Source organism: Quercus suber, unplaced genomic scaffold (assembly GCF_002906115.3).
Source record: "Quercus suber isolate HL8 unplaced genomic scaffold, Cork oak 2.0 scaffold_413, whole genome shotgun sequence".
Classification (NCBI taxonomy): domain Eukaryota; kingdom Viridiplantae; phylum Streptophyta; class Magnoliopsida; order Fagales; family Fagaceae; genus Quercus; species Quercus suber.
The window spans coordinates 408,047-430,266 of NW_027069864.1; the positions used below are offsets into that span (position 1 = coordinate 408,047).

A 22,220-nucleotide genomic window follows, 5' to 3' on the forward strand; every position below is an offset into this window, starting at 1 on the left:
AAAATGGGTCAATTTTTCAGAAAACATGTTCCATTGAAATAAGGAAGTGTAAGATAGACAATACCATGAGTTGATCACACGTTGAACCAAGGAAAATAAAAAAGAAAACCAATGAAGAAAGTGAAAAAAAATTATATAAAATCATGCACATTGTAACATTTTATCGCTTTTTTTTTTTTTTTTTAAGAAATAATATTGGTAGACTTTATTTATTCAATATCGCATTCTACAATAAGAAAAAGAAAAGATTAGCATTCTTTTACGAATATTGTAACATGTATTAAGATAAACTGATTACAACCTTATTTCACACTAATGATCTGAGCAACTAAAGTGTGTTGCGTGATGCAATTACAGACATTATCCTACTAGCACTTTAAGTGTTCTGCTTGGCACAATTACATACATCAACCTACTAGCATTTTGAAATATCTTTATTGGATTGTACATTCACTCAAGACTCCCAATGCAATTGTAAGATAAAATCAATTATTCCAAGAATAATAATCTCTCCGCTCACATAATAACACTATTACATAAGAGTAATGTGAGAGGAGGGAACATTATTCCCAAATACTTATTAATTATTCGACAACAATGACTAAACATAATCTCTTTCTTACACTTTTTGTGGCTTATGGACAGTATTAATCTTCACCCTTGCCAGTTCACCATAAACAAGCCAACATATTTTCTCCTTCGTCCCATAATTCATATTGATTATGACATTCAGCACCACCTACCCAGTCCCAATCAAGCCAGTCATAATCAAAGCTTGAATTAATTGATGAAGAACAAGTATTCCATTCCCCATCTACAACATTTGAGCTCATGACACTACTCTCTTTCTCCTCACTTGTGGTCTCTTTCTCTGTCTTAACGGCCCTATTATTTACTCTCTCCTCCTCACTATTAATGCCCAAGACCCCATTTTCTCTTTGCTGCTTATGAGCCACAGACCCATCTGTATTTACAACCCCGCTTTCAAGAACATAACCAGGATGCATTATTTCACCATCAAACAATTCATATGGCCCCAAGCCCTCATTTTCTCTCTTCTGGCTGGGACATAACACAACTTCACTGTTTTGAATCTCTTTATTAGGGCCAGCTTGGCCCAATATGATCACTGTTGTGTCCATACAAGAACCATGAACTCCAGGGCCTCTTTTAACCTCTCCTTGCTGCTCTGGGGCCCCAGACCCAACAAGACCCATCATTGGGTTCTTTCCAGCTTGTCCTTCAAAGGTAAAACCAGGTACACGCGCTTTTTCTTGGGCTGTTGGATCAAGCACCTCATCATCTGTGGCAGTGGTACCGCTTTGCAGCAGCGACATTCCAACAATATTTGAGGCTGTGTTCTTGTGCTTCTTCGTGGCTAATCTTCTAATTCGACCTCTTCCATCTCTTCTCTTGCGTGTAGCAGCCATGTTGATAACTGTAGAAAGAGATTCATTTGTGGATTTGGTGAAGCTGTAAAGCTTTCTGCTTAAGTGGGAGTTCCAATAGTTCTTTATCTCATTATCTGTTCGTCCAGGTAAATTTCCAGCTATCAAAGACCATCTACAAGAAATCATATCCATGAACTCCAAAGGGTTAGTATATATATATATACACACAAATGTACTTCAAAAAATAAAGGCAGAAAAAAAAAAAGTACCCTTTGGTTTCACATTGGAATTTTTTTAGTTGAAGCTACATTTTTAATTTTTTTCCTGCCCCGCTCATTTCCTTTATTTTAAAAAAAAAAAATTAATTGAGATAAGTTTAGACACAATTGTAACAAGTAAAAGTCATAATACTCCAATCATAACTTACTATGTAAAAAGGTTTTGAAATTATAAGATTTTAAATATTTTAAAACCCAAACCCAACCAAAGTCTTATTAAATTTTATAAACATCATTCTAAACTTATTTATATTTGAAAAATCGAAATCCATCCCATGCAATTAGTGGATTTAAACAAACCATCTCAAGGCAACTTAAAACTAAGCAACTAATATATTACTAAAACCAAATTCATGGTTTAGCAAGCATTTTGTTTGTTTGAGAGAGAGAATTGGAATTTTTTTAGTTGAAGCTACATTTTTAATTTTTTTCCTGCCCCGCTCATTTCCTTTATTTAAAAAAAAAAAAATTAATTGAGATAAGTTTAGACACAATTGTAACAAGTAAAAGTCATAATACTCCAATCATAACTTACTATGTAAAAAGGTTTTGAAATTATAAGATTTTAAATATTTTAAAACCCAAACCCAACCAAAGTCTTATTAAATTTTATAAACATCATTCTAAACTTATTTATATTTGAAAAATCGAAATCCATCCCATGCAATTAGTGGATTTAAACAAACCATCTCAAGGCAACTTAAAACTAAGCAACTAATATATTACTAAAACCAAATTCATGGTTTAGCATGCATTTTGTTTGTTTGAGAGAGAGAGAGAGAGAGAGAGAGGCGGTCTAAAAACCCAAAGTCTTCTATACCTATTTTAGATTGAAAGTGATGCACATGTACTTTTGATATATAAACCTTTCTTGTATATAAAATCAATAATATCGGTATCTTAAATATTTGAATATATGAATGAGTCAGATTCAAGTATCCAAAAAGTAAGATTGTAAATGATATGGGCTGAGTAACAAAAAAAAAAATGATATGGGCTGTTTATGAATAGTTCAAACTCGACTTGAGAAAAAACTTGTTTATATACATTTATTAAGCAAATAAACCAATTTTAAGCTCAAGTTTAGGCATAACTATTAAACTTGCCAATCACAAATACCATAATATGTTTGGGAACAAGTTTGTGAGTATAAGACTAAATACACACACAAACACAAATATTTTTATATATAAACTTGAGCTTGTATTGTGTAAGTTTATAAATAAGTTCTAAAAATATCAAAATAATATTTGGAATTTATTGATAATATATATAGTCCATTTTGTCACAAAAAAATTATATATAATTTTCAATAATACAAGGTTAGCAAATGTTATTTTTTTTAAGTTCATTAATATATGAAAACTATTCTATTTGCATAACTCAAATAATATTATTTAAACTATTATTATTTATTAATTATTAGCATGGATTTGTTAAGGGGTTAAAAAATTATAGTTAATTATATAACTCATGAACAAGCTTAAACTTGTTTGACAAAAATAAAAAATCAAATGAACCAAGCACGAACATATATTATAGTTTATTTATAAACATGTGTTTAGTTCGAGTTTGAAATATACATAAATAAAAAATTTATAAATTTTAATATTCAACTCAAGTCATTTATAACTCTACCAAAAAGTAGAGTTCAAATATCAAATTTACACTTTTGAACCCAAATCTATTTCATTCTCAATTATATATATATATATAATTATATATATATATATAGAGAACCCAAATCTATTTCATTCTCAATTATATATATATATATAATTATATATATATATATAGGGTTGGATTCAAGTTACACCTAGTATAACTTTAAGCAATGTTACACCATTCAATAACTTGTTATTGAATTCATATTTTGAAAATCTTACTGTTGGATTACATATTCTATATGTTTTTAACATGCATGCCAATTTTTATACCAATCAGATGTTATTTACTATTCGATCTATAAACTCATATTTTATGCAATATTTTAAACTATAAAAACTTGAATTTAAATAATTGATTAATAACATGGCTATTGATCTTTGATCACCTTGAAATTTTGCAAATATGAAGAATATACAAAGATAATGTAATCCAACGGTTGATTTGTTAAAATTTGCATTCAATTAAAAAGTATTAAGTGGTGTAACATTAGTCACACTTGGTGTAACTTGAACCCAACCCATATATATATATATATATATGAGATAGGTTCAAGTTACACCTAGTGTAATTCTTTAGAGTTACACATTTTTTAAACCATTGGATTTAAGTAAATCCAATGGTAAAAAAAGACACTCATTAATGCTAATATTATGATTAGGATCTCATTAATTATTCCTTATTTATTGCATTCCATACCTATCTCTAAATTTAAATAAACACTATATATATATATATATATACTTGGTACTGTTGTAGAATGCAGACAAGGAAACACAACATTTTTGAGTACGTGAAGCTTCAAATTGCAAGTAACTACTGGTTACATACCAAGTCTCTACCATAAACCAGAAAAATATATGTCATAAAGAAAGCAAAGCATATATCATCAAACCATATAATCTAATCTCTAAGTTCTTGGCAGCTTCATAATATTAGGTCCCAAAGAAAACAATATTCATATTAATTCTTCAACCAACATACTTGAAATCTATGTATTTCTAGTTAGAAAAAAAGAAAAAAAAAGATTGTATAATTATAAAGAACGAAATATGCATAATGAGTGACATATTAAGGACATGTTTTTTGTGTTTGTGGCAAGTTTAGGGTTAGGATAATTTGTGAATTTATTTTTAGGTTTAACTCTTTATAAACAATTATAAAAATATAAAAATAAAAGAAGAAGATGAAGAAGAAGACGGTTTTAATTTTTAATTGATTAAGCTACTTGATATTGTTTGTTTTACTGAATTTGTTAAAAACTTCCCAAATTGAAGACTACTCCTTATATATATATATATATATTGGAGAAAAGTCAGCACTCAGCAATAATTTAGTAATTTCAATCCCCAAGTAATCTTAGATTCATGGTGGAACTATTGCAGTCGAACCAAGCGTGTGGTTCCCAACTTTTAAAGGATTGAATAATGAATTATTGCAGCACCAACGTGGCCTTTTTTTGCATCCTTCATGTGCCAATGGACTATTAACATACTTATTATTTTGGTATTATATTTATATATAGTATTTTGGACTTTTTTTTTTTGGGGAGAAACGGTGGAAAAAAAAATTATAGGAATACGTTTATTTATTTATTTATTTTTTTTGTGTTTTTTTAAGTTTAGAGATAAGTATAGAATGCAATAAATAATAGATAATTAATGAAATCCATGACCTCATATCTCTCTCTCTCTCTCTCTCTCTCTCTCTCTCTCTCTCTCTCTCTCTATATGTATCTTAAATTTGTGACGTCATTAGGCTTAACCTCATGTTCCATGTCCCCTCATACCTAACCCACTTCCATGTCCCATTCCTAATCAACTTAAATTCAACAAATCATTAATAAAAGAAAGAATTTTTAGTTATGAGTCAATTTAAACCCCATTTTTAGTTCCCAGTCATCAACAAATTTGGAAGGGTATTCACGCTCAAAGCAGCCCCAAGGGACATGATAAGTGACAATATAAGCCCATTAATGTTTTTTTTTTTGAGAAAGATATAAGCCCATTAATGTGGTTTATGCAAAGACAAGCTAACACTGATGTTATCATATTTTAAATTTACGTCTATATCTCATAAAGACATATAAATTCCCTAGCCCACAGCTCGACAAGTTGGGCCTCTTTTTGTATTTTCTGGTTTTTTAATTTATAGAAAGATAAGGATTGGTCCCCTCCCACCCCACCCCACCCCCCCCCCCCTTCTTTTCTCTTAAGATTAATCTTTTAAAAATAAACAGAAAACTCTTATTGCAAATTAAGGACTCGTTTGATAATATTATTCTAGTACTGTTATTTGTATTTTTTAAAAATACATATAAATAAAAAAAATATATAAAAATACGTATAATATTATTTAAATACTAAAAATTATTGTTTAAAATACACTATTAAACCGTCCTTAAGATTTTGTCAAAAGCCCAATAGCCTATTATTCTAGGGTGTACCTGAGTTTTAGGCATCCCCAAGATCCTAGGGCAAGAGTCATAGGCAATTATGGTTTTGGTCATGCTATTACTGTTAGAACTAGAACTAGTACTAGGGTATAAGAGGTGATAAAGGCACCCCTTGGGGCTACCATTCATTAAAATGAAATGTCAAAATTTTTTTTGGCTAGGTAAATGAGGGGGCTTGAACCCCCGAGTAATCGGTCTCTATACAGCCCGGGTATCAACTCGCCTATATGAGGCCGTGGTTAAAATGAAATGTCAAATTAACCATTCATTCTTGCTGCATGGCCAAAAGAAAAGAAAAAGAATTAAATAAAAGGACATGCTATTATTGAATGACAAACAGCACATTTACTACAAAAGGACAACAAAATATGATAGTGCCCATTATAGCAATGAAGTTTGAAATTGATGTATACTTACGGTACATGCATTAATTAGCTTCTTCTTCTTCTTCTTCTCGTTTTTTTATTTTATTTTTTTATTATTTTTTAAGTGTTACTATTATTCAAGTATAATTATATTTTTATATATCAATTTTTTAGCAAATAATATACGAGTAATTTTCCTTAATCAAACAATTTGCTTTAAGAAAAAACAAAAGAGGGATAGCTTCTTTAAAAATAAACAATAAAAAAGCAAGATAGAAAGTGGTTTGAGGTGCATGTTTCCATACTCTTGCTCATGCATGAGGTTGCCTACTCTATTACTTTGAACTTGCATTCCAGGAATGTGGATTTCCAGATTTTAAGAAAGTTTCATGTTAGGTCTAATATTATCGAATGGTTATTCTTAAATTTTTTATTTTTATTTTTTTTACATGCTGATGAAGAAAAATTCATAATAAACCATTTCCATATATATATATATATATATATGCTTCAACACACTGGACATAATACAATACTAATTTGTATTAAATTTGGACACTCAAGCACTGAATACAAGTTAAACACACACACACACACACACAAAGCATAAATATTGTAATATAATACAGCTTAAAGTAGAGCGCACCTATTTCCCAATACAGTGTGCAACTTAACAATGGTTTCTTCCTCTTCAGGTGTGATGCTCCCTCTCTTCAAGTCTGCCCTCAGATAATTTATCCACCTTAGTCTGCAGCTTTTCCCACACCTTAACAAACCTTCAAAAACACCATTTTGCCTCAAAATAAATAAATAAAACAATTCAAGAATCAAGACCAATCTCCTTTCTTATGTGTCAAATATTAGTTTTCAACATATATTGTACGTACTTGGACTTATTGTTTAAGAAAGAAAAAAAGAAAAAGAAAAAAAGGTACCTGCATTCTTGGGCAAAGTCCTCCAAGAGCCTTCACCATTGGCTTGAATGTAGTTGGTCAAGATTTCATCTTCTTCGACAGTCCATCTTCCTTTCTTCAATCCCACTTTTTCACAACATGGTGCTCTTCCCATTTCTGTAGACTCGAGAGAGAATGAGAAAGATAGAGAGCTCTCAGCTGGATTATAGCCTGTGAAGTTTATAGGAAGAGAGGAAGAGAGAGAAGCTGGTGATATAGACATATGAGCGGTGACTAAATTTTGTGCTAGACTAAGGTTTGAATTGTCGGAAGTATGGATCCAGACTTTATTGTAATCTTTCTACATTAAGGTGTATGGACCCTATGGGCCCGGAGAAATATAACGAAAAGAAGAAGCCACGTGGTCCTCCCAATTTAAATAATTGTACAATTTTTGCCACAATTTCTCTTGACATTTTTGGGATGAGCAGAGAAAAAGTTACGAGTTTATTTGTTATTATTGTGATGGGTAGAGAAAAAGTAATGGATTTATATAAAAATCATATGCAATTAGACATAATTTGTCAGATAGGAGAGATATGGACCATGTTGTATTGAATAATTTCTAGGAAAATATTAGAACCACAATCAATTTCACACTCATTTTCACGACTATTTTATGTGGATGACTGTGAGTTGTGAGTTTATGTGAAAGTGATAAACAACTAATCACATACAATAGTTGTAAAAAAAAATGTGGAATTAGCCGTGGCCCTAAAATATCTCTAATTTCTTATGAGACTACCACTAGAACATCAAATGTATATAGTTTTTATTTTTTCACTAATAAATATGATTAGGATTTGAAATTTATGATATTTGTCTTATATGATAATTACTTTTTACCATTATTTTACTCTTTATCATTACCATTAAAAGTTTTTTTTTTTTTTTACATTGAATTTGAACCCAAATTTCTTTAAGCAGTAATATTTATAACACCTGTAACTGTATTATGTGAAAAGTCTTGTAATTCAATTGATACTTTCTAGTGTCAATATTTGAATGAAAATATTTAGATTCAAATATTTCATCCCTTAACTATCAAATTTAAAAATTATTAAAGAGAGAGAGAGAGAGAGAGACAGACAGAGAGAGATGTTGTCATAGAAAAAAAAATTAACTTTTCCCCCCTTCAACTTAGTCAATTTAATGAGAAACTGTGACAGAGAGCTCTCAGAAATGAGTTACAAAGAGATTTTTAATACAGTATGGGGCCACTTGAGTGACACCACCCTTGATTGAACTTTCACTATGATGTATTTCTCCTTTTTTTTCCTCATCTAGAGGACATTAGGACAGATCCACTGGAAAAATATTCAATTCAATTCATTGTTAGAAGTTAGAAGTTAGAAGTTTTAACTTTTAAGGTCCAACTCCAATAACATAGGTGAGAGGCTCAACAATTTTAGCGGCTAGCTCTTGCCGCCAATGAGAGCCAAACTTGTGCAAATTTAATTAACTAAGCATTCAAGAAAATTAAAATAAATAAATAAATCTCTTAGACTAGGGTTCTACTTCAACCCTCATTTTTTGTTGAAGTGCATGTTAGGCTATTGAACATTTCTTTAATCTCTTTTGTACCCATGGAAGTACTAGACCTTCTTGCTCATGGTGTGCTCTAACTTATAGCCATGGGCTCTCACAATTCATTGGCAATGTCGTATAGGGATTTATTATATCACCTACCAAGCATGTGCGATTCTTCATCCTTTAGGTGATTCATAGGATGTACTATAAAGCAATACTGGATCCAATCATGTAGAAAGCATGATGATAAGTGAATAATATTGACTGAAACTGAAAATAGGGACCATTCTCTCAGTATGTCCTTGTCAATTTGGCAAACATTGAATTGGATCACATGCATAGTTTATGAATGCAAAGATTTTCATTGATATGGAACTAATACACTAAAGTATTATCTTTTTTGTTTTATATATTTTTGGCTGACTCAAGAACCCAACTGTTCAACAATTAAATTGAGGGAAGGGAAAAGAGCATGGCCATGACTCAAGAACCCAAACATAATACCTTAGGTAGTAGCTTGACCATACTTTTTGACTCAGTTAAAGGATGATATATTGAATATTGATATTAGAGGAAAATTACTATTGCTCCAGATTTGATGATATATTGAACATTAATGTGACTACTCGAGTTCCAAACCGCATAAGATACACGGTGTTACTTTAAGGAGTTCTCCTTATAATTACACTATTTGTAGGGCGGAGGATCATAAACACTTGAGGATTAGCCAAGTGCTCTAAAAACCCTAGAAACCCATTATAACAAAGAAATATAACGTGATTAAGTTATCAAGCTCCGTCAAAACTATAACTTATATTGGTGTGCATATCAAATGATGTCTCCTTTAAAGCCAGCAATATTTGATGAAAACACTAAAACAAGGGTTCATTTGTCGCTCAAATTAAGTTTTCTAGTCTTACTGATTAGAAAGAAGGTATGGGTCTAAGCACCTTTTTTCACATTAAAAAAAAAAAAAAGTATGGTGCCTGATCAGGTGTCCTTTTTGCTGAAACAAAATACAATCCATTATTCCATTGGACACCACTTTCTAACTGTTACATTCTAAAGCAGTGTGCATATCAATAAACGAAATGGACAGCAAGAGGCGTGGTAAAAAATTGCAATCAGTCATACACTATTCATGCATGTATTTTTTATTGTGTTATTGTACTTTGTATATATGTATTAATCAGCTCCAAAGTTTCGAATTTGGGGACCCAAGATCCAATTATATCACCAATTCACATTGTTCGGGTGGTTTGTTTCTTCATTAGATCTTTATTTAAAAACTAACTAATCGTTAAACCATGTAATATATGGGATAGGTTTGTTCTAACTAGTTTTGAATATATTTAGCAAAATAATAATAACAATAATTTAGAATCCTTACAACTCTGAAAAATAATGACGCCTACATGAAAAACCTAGTTGATGTAGCAAAAATTTAATGCTACTGGAGAAAGTGTTAGCAAAATTTAATGCTTCCATTTTACTATATATTATATGAATAAATTCACTAATGTATTATTCCCTATAAAGTATGTACTGTAGGGGTTTTAGGGCAAAGCTGAACAATGTGCAGCCGAAAACCATAATGGAAGTGTAATTTCTAGCCACTGTGGTGTAGCTCAGTTGGTCCCTAGGGCTTGGCTCAGGACTATGGTATATGGGTATGTGTCCAACCTTTACATTTTTAGGTGGTCCTCATACTCATAGTCACAGTCACAGCCAGCCCAGCCAAAAAGTGAAAATTGAAGGTAACCCACAGAGCACAAAGTTATTTAAACTTTAAAGCAAGTCAATAGGGTTCAATTAAAAGCATTAATTGGAATGCCATTTATAACATTACGGCTCAATTGAACTCCTTTTGCTACGAAATTCAATAGGTTTGAGTTTAGAATCCCACACAGCTATGACTTCTTAACATGCAAATTATTAAAAGGCGGCGTTTGGTAACTCTATTTGTCAGAAAGCAAAATGCAATTAGTTTTTATAAGAATTTGTGAAATGCATTTAGAATAGAGGTACCAAAAAGCCAGGAGTCATGAGATGCATGAAAACCGGGCAGGCTGAGTGATTTCACGTGCTCCTCTTTACTCTTTAATATAGGCAAGTTGGCAACCCACCTGCAGCATGGTAGACAATCAGCATGTACATTAAGTCACAAGAATTTTCTTCACCAAACACAGGTTGTGGTCCAACATTATAAAAGAAACTGATTTTTTTTTTTCTTTCTTTTTTGAAACTGACTTTTTCTTTTTCTTTTTTCTTTCCTTTTTGATACATTGATGATAGGGGGGAGATTCAGTCTTTGTATATATACCAAGAGTTGCTAAGCAGTTGAGTAATAAGGTTTTTGGCAAAAGAGACTAACTTAAGACACATTCCATGCTTTTCCATTTTCATTAGCCTAAATGAGCTTCATCCTTCCTTAAATTCCTTATTACTTACGACTTGAGGAAAAAGAAATCATTTGCGTTTGTGTGATATGGAATAACATAATTGTCTTATACACCCAACATATACATCTCTCTCTAACATGTGAATCTCATATTAGTTATAAAATCATGTCATGATAGAAATTATACACATGCCGGATGCACAAGATACATTCTCCTGCGATTAATTAACCAAGGATAGACAGCTGCTAGAGCTCCCTTTGCATGATCTGAATGCTTCATCAGGTCAACAGCCTTTTTTATTATACATTTACGAAACAGGAAAAACTAACCTTTCAGGCATTTTTGAGAAGCACGTTTGAGCCCATAGAGGCATTCATATGAAATCGTTCACCTTTCATAACTTATCTAATAACTTTGATGAGATTATCAGGGCTCCTTGGAAAACATGGACTTATGAACAATGCTGGTTTTAATTACAGAACTCATATTTACCAAGAATCACTATAACGAGTACAAAATTGAAGACCAAATATACTTCTTAGCACATGGTGGAACACAGAAGAGGATGTATGTGCTTTGTATTCAACCTGTATCTCAGAAACCAATTGAATTTACAATGCTTTTCTTGTCAGGTGATAAGAGATTTACTCTTGATATACATATTTTCCTTCAATCTGATGATTATTTTCTCAGAAACTCTGTCAGTGTTAAGAAAATCATGGTCATCGAAGATCTACAACGTCATACTTCAAACTGGGGTTCATATAGACATGTGAACAATGCTCATAAATTGGACTTCCATCATCTGGCTCCTCATGGGGATGAAAGCCACGTTGTTGGCAATTTCGAATCACAGACACACCAGCTGGATCAGATAGATGAAATATGCCATGTGGACTGCAGTTGCATAGGAAAAATGTTAGCATGTTAACTAGTAATAATATAAGTCAGATCTATAAAATGCTAACTATTCATCCCTTTAAATCATCTTACTCAATATCTTAACACATAATCAAGCAACATTAATCTGCACAACTTTCCAATAAAAGACTAACTATTGCATTTGCCAACCTGTTAGTCTGCACCAATCAATTTTGTTATGCCATGTGAATGTAAGTTTATTAAATGGGACACCAAGGCTTTCATGAAAATAAAAAAGGTAACAGCTGGAGTTTCATTACTCCTAAATGTCATCCACCAGGAATCCACAAGGAATTTGGCAAAAGAAAGAACACAACATAAGGATCAAGCAAATCAGTGGCAGCCCATTTAAATGAAGAATGAACTAAGGAGACCAAATGGCCAAATACAATACCTTTACAAATCTATCCACCTAAAATCAAACATCCAAATTTTAGATTTTGGTCTATGCCCTTTCACGGGTGAGGTGACCATTTCTGGAAAATAATTGGCTTCCCAAGTGTGACAGAAAAGGATATGTTGCATATACTATAAAACTTTAACCTCAGAATGATTTAATGTTTATGTGGATGTTATTGTCTAGAACCCATTTGAGAGAGAGAGAAGGAAAACTCAGAATGATCTTTTAACTCATCATGATTTGTAATACCAACAATAATATTAAGTTCAAAATATTTTACAATTAACTATTCTAAATCAGCATATTTTTGCATTGCTTCATACATATTTGATGTGATAATCACTAGGTGATACAGGAAAACCAACCTCGAAGTATCTGTAGGGGCCATAACAATTGCAATTGCTTCAGGTAGCATAATCTACAACGAAATCACAAAGAAATCCTGTCAGCAAAGTGTAAATACAAAATAAAAGGAAGCTGGAGGAAACATAGCAAATATGCAAATCTACATGCAGTTAAACTGATTCAAAAAGCTCTCTCAAGTCCTGAGAAATGCTAATAATTATTAATTGCTAAAAACTAAAATTCACATTTAATTGCAATTTAACCATTTCTCTATTTTGCTTCCACTGCCAAAAAGACTAAATGTTCTTAGTTTTTTATTTTTTTTATTGATAAGTTATAAATGAACCCAATGGATCTTGAACCCACAACCTCACCCTCCATCACGCTATTATGTGAGGAGGAAGTGCCAAATAAGCCATAACTCATTGGCTAAATTTTCTTAGTTTTCATATCTTTTAATTCTACACTTTCTCTTCATGTATGTTTCAAGAACCATTTGTCATTATTGCTAACACGTGTACAGCTTATTCATCACAATAACCTAATGCATTCATAAATATAGAGGCCACAATTGCTAGGGGTAACTAGGGACGTGGCCCTAAAAAGGATCCATTGTCGCTTACCCCAACTACAAAAAATAATGGAAAAAAAAGTAATAAGAGAAAAGAAAAAGAAAGCATTAATCTAGCTCCAGTAAAAAACTATAACACTTTGCATGTTACAACTTAGATCAACACTACTAAAATTTTAAATTAAAAAGCAAGTAATCTATCAACAATACCCTTTGTTACCTGGTACGAATAATGAGTGTGCAGATCCACTGATGACATGAAGCAGGTCTGTGATGGATGCGTCTGAATATCACAATCATAACAGACAGAATAGTCAAAAAACAAAACAATTGCCTACAATAATCCATGACCTCAGCCTCCATTCATTCTTGTGGGAGGCAAAAGTGTTATTTGATCTAGAACTCATTGGCAAAATAAGCATTTATCTTTGCAATGTAAAAATACAAATATAGCACATCAACTTCTCTTCTCCTAACTACAAATTTTAGATCAACCAGGAAAGAGAAAACGTGAATGCCACCTATAAGAGTGTCTCGCACAGGTAAGGTTGGTTCCCAGATCAAGTCAGAAAGACAACGAAAGAGCATATTACACCTAAATAGAACAGGGTAAAAAAAAGAAAGAAGAAAATTGGCAACCCAAATAATCCCACAATAAACTGTTGTTTATCATATGTTAAATATTTACATAATTATATTTTTTTGAAAGGGGATTGAATTAACTCATACAAATTTTTTTTTTTTTTAATGACATGAAACCTCACCAAGGAAGGGTTCTTTGGACCCACCCCTAGGGAGTAAGCCACGGATACACAACCCCATCAGCCAAAACCAAGTATCAGGTAACCCAGGGGAACTCCTAGTGGGGATCTAAATGTCTACAGCTCATCCCAAGGCTACAAAGTTACAGCATGCATACATGGAAGCCTATGTGTTGAGTATTGTATATAATATTCATGAGCATGGTAACAACACAATTAAGATAGGCCAAAAAAGTTTAGTGACATCATATCTATTATTTCAAAAGGGAAGCAACATCATTAAACTAAAAGTGCAAGACTTTTGAGGCTAACTGCGTGGAGACCATTAGTCAAAATAAAATAGCAAGAGATAGTTCAAGATTTTTGTCAAACCAACATTTCAACACGTTCAAAGCAGAAAAAGAGCATGAACAAATAAAACTAAATGAGAAGTATAATTAACAATTACTGTTCATTGAGAGTATCCACACACTTACGTGAATCCACCCAAGAGGAAAAAGCGATAATTTGTCTTGAACTTCAAATATCTCTTCTTCATTCAACGTTTGACACTGAACACAAAGGGGTTACAATTTATTATTGTTAAAGACAAAGCACAGAACAAAGATCAAAGCGCTATCTGAACATATTCAAGCTTTTGTGTTCTACAACATATCCATTTAATTTTAAAAATATTGACACATCATTTTCACCCAGTAAAGTCCATTGTTTGCATTATTTGGCTTCACTCAAAATTCACAACTGACAAAAGTAATATCTGTTTCTTATATAAGTATTTTTTTTCTTATTGGTAAGTGTACACACAAGTATTTAGATGTAGGAGAACTTCACTCAAATTAGTTGCACATCGCAAAGCTACAATACTCCTCAATATTAATTAAACTCCTACCAGCAATTGACCCCGCCCCTTCTTATTGGGTGGGGGGTGCCATTTATGCTAAAGCTCATTTTTATATGAGTTCAAAATTATAATTAATAGATACAATAAAAGGGGGCATGCCCTATTGATAGGGAAATATACCAAAAGGGCATTCCAAGACAACCACAAAGAAAAAATAAATAAGAGACCAGCAGTTATTTATATTTAGAGAAAAGAAAAATACTAGGAAGGGAAATTCAATAAAATTAAGGGCACGGGCAGACCTGCAGAATATGAGATTTGCAATTACTCTTTCTTTAGTATTATATCCATTTACATCAGTGGTTAAACAGTATGTCAGAAAACGGAATAAGAACTAGTTTTGGATGAGAATGAAGTGTCCAAGAATCTCAAATTCTTCTTAATACCCAAACATTTAACAATGCCAATGCACCCTCTTAACATTTTTTCAGCATTTGATCTCAAAGCTAAGTAGATTGCCTAAAGGCACAGAATACTTTTTACCTGAAACCTTACAACGACAAACAGGAGCGAAATTCAACTTGAAAGAAAGAGAGCATAAACATTAATATTAATTGATAACTATCATACCGAATCTGAAGTTGACTCCTGCTTTGGGATAATAAGTGTAGTGATGTGAATCTCAAAGCTAAGTAGATTGCCTAAAGGCACAGAATACTTTTTACCTGAAACCTTACAACGACAAACAGGAGCGAAATTCAACTTGAAAGAAAGAGAGCATAAACATTAATATTAATTGATAACTATCATACCGAATCTGAAGTTGACTCCTGCTTTGGGATAATAAGTGTAGTGATGTGAAAAACCCTGTTTTTCTACAGCCACATGAAATTAAAAGTATAAGAAACCACAAGTTGAACTTTCAAGTCCCTTGTAACTTATTTTTTACTAGCAAAATACAGTATTATTTCTCCTTAAGATATTAGTTAGGCTTACCAATGAACCCGCAAGAACGCCACATGTTTCTAAATTTTTCTGTGTGTTTGCCCGAGCCAATCTCAAAAAATCTTCCATCATTTTTACAGGCTGCAATATAAATTAATAGAAACTAGAATCAATTTAATCGAGAATTAGAAGCAGATTGACACTTAAAAGTAAAAAGGAAAACTTATTTTGATGTTATCAAGAAATAGGCAAATGTATTTTCCAGAATTTACAACACAAGAATCAGCACTAGAAGCCTACAACGTGTAGATGTTGATATGAATCAGAACTTGGCATCCCATCCTGAGAAGATATAGCAGGTCCAGGTCTCGGATCTGCAATTTTTGATGGAGGAATTGGAGTGAAGTCCTGCTGCAGTTGAGCAAGGACAGGAGGAATGGAAGGTTGCTTGACCAACCGGAAATCATCTTCCCTTGCTTCATTGATCAATGGAGAACAAGACTCCTCAGCAGGACTTAGCCATCTGCCATCATCTAAGGAGAGCACCGACTCCATTGCAGATCTGACCCCTCCTGGATCGCCATCTTTTGCTGCCACAAGATCATATTGTCCAGCCTGATTCAGGCTATTAACATATGACAAAGTTTTCAAATGTTACAAGCAGCCACAATTTAAAAGCAAAAAAATTGACAAGAAATAGCAAGTGTATGGTCAATGTGTTGAATTCACTACAAAGCCATATGAGAAAAACATAAAACATACAAACAGGTAAAATAGGTAGTACAAGTTTGGAGGTTCAGTTGAGCGGATGACTTTGGCAGAAGTCCTTACCCCAAATTTTCAGTAAGAGATAAGTCTGTATTGCTTGGATATTGAACCTGTGTTACACCATGGCCTTTATTAGTTTATGGAGTTTGTCCCAATCCAAAAAAACATATATATTATATATGTGACAAGAAAAGTAAACAAAAAATTTCACCTTCATTCCTGAAGTAGGTCCTAGCCACTGGCCCCGAAGACCATTCGGACCTAAGAATGAGTGTCTAGACAAAGTTTCCTTCTTTGGAGCAACTAGACCAAAAGATCTGCACATTTCCAAAATATTATATTATGCATCGTCCTTGGAAAAAACTACCATACTAAAGTAGAGTTGTTTAGCAATTTTATCTTTAGGACCAATTTAAGTTTGAGAAAGACATGACCTGGTCTCTCGAGATTACAAGTACAGTAGAAGAAACATAAGTAACATAAATAAATAAATAAATAAATAAAAAAGCAATGAACACATGAACTAAATGAGGGCACAATGAGATGAATTAAAGGAGATAACAGCAGACAGAGGAGAAAGGCCAGCACCAAACATCAACATTAAACTATAGACGCTTATACCTCAAGAACCATATAAGATACAGAAAATAGACATTAAATATGGTTTTGAGTGATTGTTTTGTAAAATTGTACCAACCAGGGAATTATGAAGAATTTCTTAAGTTCAAACAAGTTGAGTCACTTATTTTAAGTAGCAGGAGTACAGGTGCTTAAAAGAACCTTTCTTAACCTGATTTTCAAAGCAAACACCTCTTCTACTAATTTTTCAAATATAAGTGCATAGGATTGTTCCATTACAAGGTTATATTCAAATAGTGCTTAAAATTAGGATTTCCTTGAATACAAATAAGTGGAGAGACAGTGTTTAATAAAGAATCCTTAAACTTTGTCTATATCATTGCTTTAATATTCTCTGCAAGGATTATTAAACATGAAAAATTGTTTATTAAGTAAAATCTCCTAGAAGGAGCAGCCATGAAGAATACCTAGCAACTTCTATAATCTCTAATTATATCAGAGCACAAAACCTGGTGGACCCTAACCAGCTCGTGTTATCTGAAACATGAGCAGGTTCAGATGAATCTGTACCAAATCAAACTCACTACTCATGGGCACCTGAAAGTGATAAACCCAAACCAAGGCCATAAAAATTTTCCTTTTTGTTTTCAATAAGTAACAAGGCCATCTAAATTGTAGCATTCCAAGTTCCCCAACCAACCAGCCACTCTCTAAAGCTTCCAAGCCCACTCCCCTAATTTGGAGAAATAAAATCGGGATTGATGTATAAAGGTCAAAACCAGTTGCACTATAACAATTGCTAGTCCCAACTATCATGATAAGTGCATACCATAAATCACAATCGCAATTATTAATTCAATATACTTGCCTCAATGCTACAGAAAATTATTACTCCTAGTCAAGCAACCACAAATGTCAACACATACATGCAAATGTAAGGAACTCTGTTTAAAGCCTAGGTTTTTTTGGGGGATTTGGGTGGGTAAATACAAATGCCCATATGAGATTGAACCTGTGACCTAACCCCCTACCCATGTTTACAGTAGGCAAGGAGATGAAATTTACATAATCACCATAAATCTTCTTTTTTTTTTTTTTTTTTGATTAGTGATCACTATAAATCTTCTGTTTCTTTGTCAACTTGAAAGCCAGCCATCAAAAATCAATAGAAAATATACAAAAACCCAAGCATAGCATAAAAGGACTACACTTGTTGCCTTACAAATATTCAGTTACTGCTGGCTCCTCACTAAAAGAACAGACATCTAAAACTGAAAAAGTTCCAAACTACACAGGTTGATTTTGCATTTTTTTTTTTTTATTGGTAAGTTACACATGCACCCAATGGGTCTTGAACCTACAATCTCACCCTCAACCTAGCGCTTATAAGGAGAGGAGGTTCCAGTTGAGCTAGAGCTCATTGGCAATTTTCATTGTCAAAAGATATGACTATCTTTTATTTTATACATAAAAAGATATGACAATCTTAGAGCGGCCTCATGTCTCTAGTCACTAAATGATGAGTAAATAATACATTAATGTACTCACAGCTTCTGAAACTGCTTGTCAATTTGCATGGAATTTGGTGAAAAAACCTGAGAGTGATCATTCTTATACTTCCATGAAGACTGAGGTGCCACGCTGGCAAGCTGCAGCAACATGAAGAGAAAACTTATATTTAATATATTGACTGAAAGTATAAGGGGGAAAAAAAGCTTCCTACAAACTTCATATAATATTGGATAGAACATTATGAAAAAACAACATTTTGAGTGAGACACAATACTGAAGAAATAATGAAAGGAGTGATGGAAAGCTTCCTAAGAACTGTATTGGCAGATAAAGCAAATGACCTGAAGATGAGTCAATATAGTGCATTAGTTGGGTCCATACCTGCCTATTATCAACACTCGAGTAAGAATTTTTATTAACAGCAGGCCATTCCAAGGAATACATTTCCGAACCAAATGAATTTAATTCCAGGCCATCAAGTTGAGGCAATCCAGCTCCAGAGTGGCCCTCATTTAGTTCATCCACTCGACGTTGGAATTCTGGTTTCAAAGATTCAAGCTCATCTAGTACTGCTGACAATCTCTGGAATACAAACATGAAAAGCACATGAAGATATGTTACCATATATCAAAAATAAAAGAAAAATTAGAATAAATAAATTGTTACCTCACCTTCTTATAATTTATTCTTTCCTTTGGAAGCAGAACCTGGTAATCTCGGTGGAATGGTATAGTTTCAGACACCAAACTGCATTGAGTCAAAAATAAGTTCACACATCCAATGCACAAACACCATTTTAGCAGCAGAACAATCACCACACACACACACACACACACACACCCTTTTTCTTCCTTACCTTGAATATCTAAGAAGTATGATATACAAATCTACAACATTCTTCTCCTCCCGATAAATACTGGCCTGAGCATACCCAAAACAAATAAAATAAACAATAAGATAAAAGAAACAAACAAACAAAAATTGCATTTCATACTATTCAACATTGTCACAAAAAATCCTGCTTCAACATTTTATGAGTGTTTTTTTTTTTTAAAAAAAATCTTTCAGGTCTTTACTATTAATAATTCATAAGGAATGAGATTTTGAAAAATATGTAAATCATAGGAATAAAGTAGAGTGGATAAAGTAGAGAAGGGCATTAGGAGTATTGAAAATGAGTGTTTGTAAAAAAGCTATGAGGAGTTGCACGGAGTTTTGGGTTTAAAAAACGCACTTTGACCCTAAGACTCTTATAAGACCGGCTATGCTCTATGGTAAGGAAGAGTAAGTTGTTTCAAATCGAGGGACAAAAAAAATGAACAAAGCCCAAAATAGTATTGGTAGTAGTTAACAAAGACATGTCCATTAACGAGGTAGTAAAGAGTATGGTTTTGGATGTACTTGGCTTGGGCGTAGTACACTGAACCTGTCAGGATGATAACACACAATCAAAAGTACAATGTGTCACTATCCTTACGTGTCCACTTTAATATAGCACTAAACTCAAGCTTTGCCCATTTTGGATAGGATAGAATGGCGGATAAAAAAATTCATGTGACCGACCCTAATTAGTCTTATTGGGGATCCATAGTTGTTTGTTGCTGTTGTTTCCAATTACTCTGCTTCATCAGTAGGCATTAATTAATTCTATACAACCAAAATGAATGATAAGCTATAGACAATTATACAAGCAAAATATGAGAAATGCTGTTACTCTATCAAAACCTATAAAAGCCATTTGCAAATAAGACTGTTAATAATTTGCCCTTATATGAAACGGAATTCAAAAAACCCTAATTGATAATCAACATGTTCATAATTAAATCCAAAAACAGCTAATGAAATTGAAATTGAGAACTAATAAAGCAGGAATTAAAGAAAAAAAAAGTTTGATTAGGGAATTAACGAAAGGGATTATTTTATCTATATGAGAAACCTGTTTGAGGAGATTATCGGCGATCCGGTAGTAATGGCGGAGAGGAATCCGATGGTCGACCTCGACTTTCCGAGCGATCGAGTCCACGTTGATCTTCATTTCTCTCCGGCAACGGCGAAAAAATGCCGGTTGTATAGGCGACTCCGATTACAATTTGATCGGCGAGAAATTACAGGCTCGTTCTCTCTCTCTCTCTCTCTCTCTCTCTCTCTCTCTCTCGCTCTTTTCTTTGTGTGTGAGGGAAGACAAGAAGGCTCGGAGTTGAGCGAAAATTCAAAACTTCGTCGTTTTGGAGAAGATAAGATGTTTCTCCTGTTTCTTTCTAAAGATGTCGACACAATGACGCTTTCTTATTAGAGTCCGGTTAAAGGGCACACATTAACATTAAGCTTTTCACTTTTAAAAATTTTTTGTCGAGAATTAAAAAAGTTGTTAATATTTATTCAATTTTTGAGAAAAAAATTTTTAAAAATAAAAACTAACGTGTGCCCTAAGTAAAATTCTTCTTATTAAGGTTTTAGACTTTTAGTTATGTTTAAGCGACCACTCCTGTTAAGGTTTTTTACCTTTGTTTCAAAACATTTCTCATAACAATACTACTAATCAATAATTTTAGGATTTTTTTATCAAAAAAAAAATTCTAGGATTTTTTTTATCATAAAAAATAATAATAATTCAAATAATTCTAGGATTTCATAAATAAAAAATAATAATAATTCTAGGATCATCCCATCAAAATAATAATAAGGGAAATGCTAACAAGTGTCCTTAGGACACTCATTAATAATCCATTTAAAGAAAGTTTTTATGAGAAAAAAAAGTAATTAATATTTTGATAGCTTTTTTCATTTTCCATAAAAGTGATATCAAAACTTTCTTAAAATGAATTATTAATGAGTGCCCTAAGAGCACTCGTTAGCATGTCCCTAATAATAATAATAATTCTAGTATTATACAGTTTCCCATAACTATCTTATATGTCCGAGTGAGTGGTGGAGAAAATATGGTAAGTCTATGTAAAAGTAAAATAGAAAATCATGTGGTAAAGATTGTTGTCCTAGATGGCTAGAACAACTCATTACTAATTTTTTTAAGTTTAATTCATTTCCAAATACTCTTGTGACACAACAAAATTTCATAACCTAAAATATGACAGGTTGTTAATGGTAAGTAAAAAATTGATATAAGTGATGCAGTTAGATGAGAATTGGTAAAATTTTGACAACTCAATTGTTGTTAAAAATATTGTTTATGTAACATTATTCTTTCAAAGTGTCTAGAGTTGGGCCAAGACGGTCTTAATGCTTTATTCTTATATTCTCATTAGAGTTATTTTACAAAGACTTGCCTTGATAAGGGAGAATGAGGGGAACGAGCACACTTGGAGAGCCCAATGCATCGAAGAGTTATAAGCTACGTTGAGAAAGGATAAATAAGGAATCTACTGATTCTCTCCCAAATGATTGGACTGTAGGTGTGATGATTTGCTTCATAGGAGAAGTCTTTAGTTCAAATCCAAGATGACCCAGCTCCGCCAAGTAAAAGAAAAGAAGAAGCATATGACTCCTCTGTCCTCTGTGCAGGCTCCACTTTCATTACAAA

At 32.7% G+C, this 22,220-nt stretch overlaps 2 protein-coding genes across 2 annotated transcripts; both read right to left on the minus strand.

The window, feature by feature from the left end:
- Window positions 1-403: 403 nt before the first annotated feature.
- On the minus strand, window positions 404-11,457 carry LOC112007310 (transcription factor MYB111). Its single transcript, XM_065761445.1, has 5 exons — window positions 11,369-11,457; window positions 10,666-10,763; window positions 7,090-7,278; window positions 6,801-6,930; window positions 404-1,563 (listed from the first exon to the last, which is right to left on the minus strand). The coding sequence occupies exons 1-5, from the start codon at window positions 11,410-11,412 to the stop codon at window positions 669-671; spliced, it is 1,356 nt and encodes a 451-aa protein (XP_065617517.1). The 5' UTR covers window positions 11,413-11,457; the 3' UTR covers window positions 404-668.
- A 33-nt stretch (window positions 11,458-11,490) lies between these two features.
- LOC112007315 (AMSH-like ubiquitin thioesterase 3) lies at window positions 11,491-20,968 on the minus strand. Its single transcript, XM_024039652.2, has 14 exons — window positions 20,619-20,968; window positions 19,539-19,603; window positions 19,354-19,429; window positions 19,064-19,264; window positions 18,719-18,819; window positions 16,803-16,908; window positions 16,655-16,701; window positions 16,124-16,448; window positions 15,875-15,964; window positions 15,691-15,753; window positions 14,514-14,588; window positions 13,497-13,559; window positions 12,726-12,778; window positions 11,491-11,936 (listed from the first exon to the last, which is right to left on the minus strand). Exons 1-14 carry the CDS (start codon window positions 20,715-20,717, stop codon window positions 11,762-11,764), a joined length of 1,539 nt encoding a protein of 512 aa, XP_023895420.2. The 5' UTR covers window positions 20,718-20,968; the 3' UTR covers window positions 11,491-11,761.
- Window positions 20,969-22,220: the final 1,252 nt, after the last annotated feature.

What these genes read in the sequence shown, in the direction of transcription:
- LOC112007315 (XM_024039652.2), bottom strand. Translation starts at nt 20,717, where the DNA reads ATGAAGATCAACGTGGACTCGATCGCTCGGAAAGTCGAGGTCGACCAT. An exon ending in GACAAGCAGTTTCAGAAGCT is followed by an intron (nt 16,909 to 18,718) that starts GTGAGTACATTA and finishes GGAAATGTGCAG; the next exon opens with ATCTTTTGGTCTAGTTGCTC. An exon ending in GCCCCTACAGATACTTCGAG is followed by an intron (nt 11,937 to 12,725) that starts GTTGGTTTTCCT and finishes ATGCAACTGCAG; the next exon opens with TCCACATGGCATATTTCATC.
- LOC112007310 (XM_065761445.1), bottom strand. Translation starts at nt 11,412, where the DNA reads ATGCCTCTATGGGCTCAAACGTGCTTCTCAAAAATGCCTGAAAG. An exon ending in TTCTCAAAAATGCCTGAAAG is followed by an intron (nt 10,764 to 11,368) that starts GTTAGTTTTTCC and finishes ACCATGCTGCAG; the next exon opens with GTGGGTTGCCAACTTGCCTA. An exon ending in TCATGACTCCTGGCTTTTTG is followed by an intron (nt 7,279 to 10,665) that starts GTACCTCTATTC and finishes TAAACTTCACAG; the next exon opens with GCTATAATCCAGCTGAGAGC.